This window comes from Rattus norvegicus, chromosome 17 (genome assembly GCF_021556685.1).
Source record: "Rattus norvegicus strain SHRSP/BbbUtx chromosome 17, alternate assembly SHRSP_T2T, whole genome shotgun sequence".
NCBI classification, from domain to species: domain Eukaryota; kingdom Metazoa; phylum Chordata; class Mammalia; order Rodentia; family Muridae; genus Rattus; species Rattus norvegicus.
The window spans coordinates 9,945,603-9,952,500 of record NC_141550.1 but is presented as its reverse complement, the minus strand read 5'-3'; the positions used below and the strand labels follow the sequence as shown (position 1 = coordinate 9,952,500).

At 48.0% G+C, this 6,898-nt stretch overlaps 1 protein-coding gene across 5 annotated transcripts in view; it reads left to right on the top strand.

The window, feature by feature from the left end:
- Faf2 (Fas associated factor family member 2) overlaps positions 1 to 4,339 on the top strand; it is a 42,048-nt gene extending 37,709 nt beyond the window's left edge. For 3 of the 5 annotated variants that reach the window (XM_087590000.1, XM_087589999.1, XM_087590001.1), the window contains one exon: positions 1,240 to 3,288. In XM_087590000.1, the coding sequence (XP_087446126.1) occupies positions 1,240 to 1,422 (183 nt within the window). In that variant the 3' untranslated portion in view covers positions 1,423 to 3,288. 5 annotated transcript variants of the gene reach the window in all.
- The last annotated feature ends 2,559 nt before the right edge of the window (positions 4,340 to 6,898 follow it).

Sequence of the window (6,898 nt, the reverse complement as noted above, 5' to 3'; positions counted from 1 at the left end):
GGTCCTGAGTTCAAATCCCAGCAACCATATGGTGGCTCACAGTCATCTGTATGTAATGAGATCTGATGCCCTCTTCTGGTGTCTGAAGACAGTGTCAGTGTACTCATATACATAAATAAATACATCTTTTTTTAAAAAATAAAAATTAAAAAACAAGTTTAAAAGACTGAAGAACCTTGTTGTTTCAGAGTACATCCCTACATACACCCCCAGTTAGAGAAAACCTGGTCCCACCTGAACTGTCATCGGTGTGTACCATAATTAAATGTGCACAGTACTTTCAGTTCACTGGTGTGAGTACTTTAAACCATTTTAAGGACAGGAGAATGCATGAGTTATAGCTGAATGCCTGAGGAACTTGGCTTGGAGGAGGATCCTGAAACCTCCATGGTATGGAAGGATAGCAAATTAAACTTTGTAGTATATCAGTTAAATGCTCTGATTTTGAGGTTATTTAAAGTCTTCTGAGATAATGGGATACCAGGTTGGCAGACAGCTTAAAATGAACTCAAAGGGGATAAATATTCTGAACACTGCCTTCCAGCTTTTCCGAAACCATGCCTATTTCTAGTAAGTATTGTTTGCTTGGGTGGTTGTAATTGCCCCATGCTGCTGCATGCCTTTGATCTCAGCATAGGGGGAGGCAGAAGAGGCGGTGGATCTCTGAGCTACATTGTGAGACCCTTAAATAAGTAAAGAAAAATTTTAAATTGTTTAGCTTTACCTAAGGTCAGATTCTTGGGTGGCAGGGCTGGGGTGGGGGGAGTCAAAAGACTAGCTTGTGTGAATTCTTTTTTTTCTAAGACATGCTGTCTGGAACTCACTATGTAGACTAGGCTGGCCTTGAACTCACATTATTCTGCCTCCAAAAGTGTTGGGCTCGTGCAGTCTTCTGTCTCCTTTACATGGTATAAGGCACTCACAGTGAACTGACAGCACTGAGCACAAGTAATTATGGTGCTCACTAGTACGTCGTTCAGGTTTCCCACTGTAGGGTTCTCTAACTCGGGGTGTTTGTAGGGACGTACTCTGGAGCTATGAGGGTATGAGGTTCCTCAGTCTCTTAAACTGTTTTTCTAAAGGCATGGGCTGCCACACTCCGGTGAACTCTTTAAAAGAAGGTAGAATTCCATTAGAATAGGACTACTGTCTGCTTGGGTCTTCCTGGGGAAGGTTAGGACATGGGACTTCACAGTGAGTCTCTCCTTACCACGTTCTTTTTCTGTGTGGCATCTACAGGTCATCCACGACTTCTTATTCTCCTTGAAGGAAAGCCCTGAAAAGTTTCAGATTGAAGCCAATTTTCCAAGACGGGTACTTCCCTGTGTCCCTTCAGAGGAATGGCCCAACCCCCCCACCCTGCAGGAGGCGGGACTAAGCCACACAGAAGTTCTCTTTGTTCAGGACCTGACAGACGAATGACACTTTTCTGCCTCCTTCTTCCCACCCCAATCCCTAAAAGAAATGGAAAAACAAAAACAGAGAACAAGAGATAAATTCATATTATTATTATTATTATAATACAATATTTTTTTTAAAAAAACTGCTGCATCCTGCGGAAGGATCGGAAACCATGCTGCCTGCAAGAGGCACAGCCTGTGTGCGTGTGCAAGGCCGGCAGTGAATGCACCTGCCCAGCAGACTCGCCTTCCACAGCCGCCTCTCCATCCTCCAGTGAAGACTTCACCTCCAACCCATCCCTCCGCCCACGTGGGGAAGGAGACATTCCCACTGTTTCTCAGTCATTCTTGCTTTTGTAGAAAAGAAAAAAAGAAACCCACCATCAGCTCCAGCAGCAGCTCCTGAGGACCTGCTTCTCCTACTTCCAGAGGAAGAGGGGAGAGAAGGATGGACTGACTGCCCACAGTTCATGAATAACTTTGTTTCTGTTTGCTTTGTAATGATAATGACCAAAGGAGTGAGGCTGACTTAGGTGTATTTTTTCCTCAGATTTGATAAAGAGCCAGTGCCCTGGGCTCCATGGCCCACGGCGGTGTAATAAAGGTGCCCTGGGCTCATTTGCGCTTCCTTCTGCCACTGTTCCTCTCACGGTCCCAGAGGTATCCCATTTGGAGCAATGAGAGGAAGTCTGGGATTGTGACCCACAAAAGGCTGTGTGTGGGGTGTGTGTTCCCTTTACACACACATACAGCTTCTCCTTGGCATCTGTACCAGGTGGTGGTGAAGGGGTCTCAGCCAAAGGACAGCAGCTCCTGCTTCCCCTCTGACTGCACACACTGCTCTTCCCGGCTTTCCTAACTTGCCGAGCTCGGTGCCTTTCCAGAGGACTAGGGCCCGGGCCCTCCGTCCCACCTGCGGAGGCTCGTCCTGTTTGAGTGCACATATGATAATGATGTTTAAGGATATAGACCCATCGCAGGCATGGTGGTCTGCTGGGAGGCAGAGGCAGCAGATCTCTGAATTCCAGGCCAGCCTGGTCTACAGAGTGAGGAGGCCCTGTCTCAAAGTTTTGAACCAGAAACTTTGAAAGAGAAATTGGACTCCCAGCCTGTGTGTGTTGTTGGAAAGCACATTTCATGGCACCAGAGACAGTTTGCAGCCTTCCTCTTGCCGTGGTGAAGCAACAGGAGCCTTTTCCCCCTTGAAATGTCTCGTCTGTGATTGAGTTTTTGGTAGTGGGTATGTGGTTGAGCCATGTATGAGCACATGCCAGTGTGTGCTGACAAGTGTTCCAGTATGGGCTTGCTGTGCTGGTACAGGCTTGACACTGCCGCTCTCTGAGGTTCCTGTAGTTCACTAGTGTGTGGGGGCATTCCAGTCCGGAGAAAGCATAGCTTGTGTTAGTCACCTCCAAGAGACCCTCTAAAGCCACTTCTCTCTGTGACAGTCCTGTGCTTCTGTTCTCTGCAGCTCTCTGTTGTTAGAGGACGGCTTGTGGAGTCATTTGGAAAACCTGAGCAGATCCCTGAGGCCTTAGCACAGGGCTCTGATTCTACCTTGGGAAGTGTTAGCACAGCTAGGCCGGCTGGAACTACAGTGATAGGTTGAGAGGACGCTCAGGAGAAGTCTGTCTTGCTGACATCGATGCAGAGAGGCTTTCCCACTTGGAGCCACCCTCCCAGCTTGTAGTCCCTGTCTGACTGCCCGGCACATGGGCATGTGTACTGTGGCAGTGTCTTGTTCATGGCTGCTTGGGGAAGTTCTGATTTTCCCTCTTAATCTCGTTCTGTAATGTGTACATTTTAATTTTATGCCTTTTGCCTTTTGATAACTGCAAAAATATACTAGATGCCAGACTAATAAAAAAGGGGTCCGCTCTTGCCACAACTCTGAGGGCAGCCTGTTCATGTCCTGGAGGCTTTACCCGTCACCTGTCCCCCTCCCTTAGTTTTCCTCTCAGCTTTTTGAGATAGGTTCTGATGGCCCAAAGTGGCCTCAAACTCTACATACCCAAGGCTGGCCTTGAACTACCCTCCTGCTTCCCACTCCTGTGGTGCAAATGTGGGTATGCACCACCACGTGAGGCTCTCCAGCAGCTGTGAAACACTTTCGTGTTCTTGCTGTCCCCAGTTCTGCTGTCTTGAGGCCATTTCTCTCCCTGGGTGAGCTGTAGACTTCACCTTTCGTCCCCCAGGCCAGTTCAGTCTGGGACTCCCTAAACCTATGAGCTAGAAGAGACCTTCGACCATTTGCTGCTGTTTAAATTGCTTCCAAAAGATCCCACCAATTGTTCCAAAGTCGTCATGGACAGTGGAAGCATTTGTTTCCAGTTGTGCCCCTCCATCCCCTGTCAGATGGCCTCGGCTGAATGACCATGGGGATGACCAAGCAACAATGCCTGAGTGAGTTGAATTTTTGCAGCCTCAGTCTGGTCTTTTCTTCCTCTGCAGAATTGTCTGTGGCAGATAGGTTTTGTTTTTGTTTTCCTCCTTGCTTGCTTCCACTATGAGATGCAGAGAAGGCAAGAGAATTCCTATTTCTTTAAAAACTTACACAAAAAAGAAAAAAACCCTAGAATTTTCCAACTGATCAGTTATTATGAAAATTGCTGACAGTGCCAAGGCCAAGGAAAGAATGTCAGAGGCGACTGAGAGGCGCAGCAGCCCCAGAGCACATAATCAGAGGGTGTCACCTGGCACTGAACAGGGACCTCCACCTTCCAGCTGGTTGGCTTTTCTGTTTGTCAGGGGGGAGGTTTTGACTTGTGAAGAACGCAGCAACAGAAGATGCATCCACAGAGATGCAGTGCCCCACCTGTACTGCACCTGAGTAGTTAATAATTTCCTGAAGAAATCTAGTGTACTTCAAATTTTTTCATAAAGGTTTACATTGTATTGTAGGTTAATATTAAACGTTTTATAACAAAAAATGTATAAAACCAACTGTGGGTCTTTCTGTCCGGAAGCTTGCCCATGTGGAGGGAAGAGTGGAAAAGCATCCAGGGAGCATCTGTACAGTGATTGGCAGGCCTTCCACAGCCATACTGGATCCCCGTGGGAAGCGCCATCTGGCTGGTGTAGGAAGGGGCCTGCCATGGGGTCAGCTTTGTGAGTCAGCTGTAGCTGCCCCAGTTGTAAATGAAACTTCCTTTTAGAAGTTTGAAGAGTAAATGAATTAAGTGTGTATGGGACGGCCAACAGACAAACCCCATGTTTGTGTCCTGTCCCACAGGCGTGTACTTGGCAGGAACACTGTTATGGAATGTCCGTCCCTGTAAAGCAGAGCTGGGCTCATGCAAAGAACTAGCAAAGGGCACGGGAGAATCCTCTCCAGGGGTGACTTTTGCTCCTGTCTCAGGAGAGCCTCCGTCTTTGTCCTCCCTGCCCTTCCCTGGTACAAAGAACTCATTCAGAGAATTCCATGGCTACTTGTCACCCTCAGCCCACTCTGCTGCATCTCCAAGGGTTGGGAGAGGGAGGCTCTACTTTGCCTAACTTTTTCTTTTATGTGTGTGGGTGTTTTGCCTGCATTCACATCTGCCTCAGGTGTGCACAGCTCCCCCTCTAAAGGGCATGGGAAGAACAAACTAATAACGTCTGCCCAGACCGTCGGCAAGACTTCACCTGAGGGCGAAAGCATAAAAATGGGTAGGTATTTCACAATCTATCGAACATGTATCTATACAAATTGTGGCGATAACAGAAACACAAACATGATACCAGACCCGAGTCTTGGCAGTGATTATGGCCATGTGATCTCTATTGCCTAGGCCAAGGTTTCAGCAGATAGGTCTATCTCAGTGTAGCTCTGGTCCAGAACTTGCCATGTAGACCAAGCTGGCCTTGAACTCAGATCAGTAAGTGCTGCTATTAAATGCATTTGCTACCTTGCCTGGCCTGGGTGTAGCATTTTAGCATTGACTGAGCGAATGCGGTGTGCTGTGTACGCAGGTGTTTGCTAAATACCCTTGATCGTGATTGCAGAAACGTGTGGCCCGTTCAGTGAAGGTTTGCCTCAGTGGGCTGGAGTCTTCAATAGCAGAAACCTAGCCCAGTGTTGTGGGTAAGTCTGAGTTCTCTCCCCAGAATTGTCAAAACAACAAAACTTAATCCAGGTATGAATAAAGGGTTAAGGTAAAGTGTGGGCTTTGCTCACTGGCAGATCGTGCCTGGCCTCTGACATACATCATTTGCAGTACTTTGGAACTCCTGTGTGCTTTAAAAAAAAGTCACATATCCATCTATTTTGAGAATAAAGGGGCCAGAGGGCAACATGAAGGAGTCAGTTCTCTCCTTCCACCATGTGGATCCCAGGATTTGAACTCTGATTGTCGGCGTTGGCAGCTAGCTACCTGCTGAGCCAAGCCGCTGACCCTCCTGTGCTCTACCCCTGCTAGAGCCCTCTCCCTGTACCTCAGCTACCATGCTGTGTTGGCCTTCACAACCCTGGTGCTTCCTCTATGTCCCTCTGGCTAACCCTCAGGACGACACCCTGTAACTCGCACTGTTCGTCCTTTAAATTGAGACTTGCTTCCCCTGTAAGGTAAACCCTGCCCTGTGAAGGCGGAGCATGACCTCCTCGTGGGTTACCAGCTCTCCCAAGGCTGAGGCACGAAGGTGAGCCAAGCCCACCTGGCCTACAAGAAAGAGTGTCAGTAAAAACCACTGGTTTCCTGTGACTTGTTTCTCTGTCACCCTGATGGGTGACCCTGAAGTAGAGTGTTGAGGCCCAGGCCACGCACTTGGGCCACATTGTCCCCATCTGACTGCTGCCAGTCATTCTCCAAGTACTGACAACCCCTACAGTCACCACTTGATTCCCATGTCGACAATGTGGATTCCCCAGAGTTTTGCTGTTGCCATTTTCTTTTTACGGTTTTACGTGTGTGCTTGTTTTGCCTGTATGTCTGTGTGCACCGCTTCTGCGTCTGATGTCCTCAGAGACTAGAAAAGGTGGTTGGGTGCCCTGGAGCTACAGCTATAAACCACCTCGTGATGGGTGCTGAGGGTGCTCCTGGGCCTCTGCTAGAGCAGCCTCTGCTCTTAGACTTCAGCCCTGTAACTCCTTCTTTCTTTTTTTCCTTCCTTTTTTCTCCCTTCCCCTTCCCCTTCTTCCCCTTCTCCTTTCCCTTCTTCCCCTTCTCCTTCCCCTTCTTCCTCTCCTCCCCCTTCTTCCCCTTCTCCTTCCCCTTCCCTTCCCCTTCTCCTTCCCCTTCCCTTCCCCTTCTTTTGTTGTGCCAGGTATTAAACCCAAGCAGACATTGTAGACCTTGAAGGCATGGGGGGTTTTTGTTGTTTTGAGACAAAATCTTCTTGTTAAATAGCTCTGGCTGTCCTGAGACTCACTATGTGGATCAGGTTGGCCTCACACAGATCCTCCTGCCTCTGCCTCCCAAGTACTGAGATGGAAGGCATATACTACTATGTAAGACTGGTATGGGTTTTTTAAATTAATTATATTTTTGTGTATGAATTTGTTTAATGTATAATGATTGCAC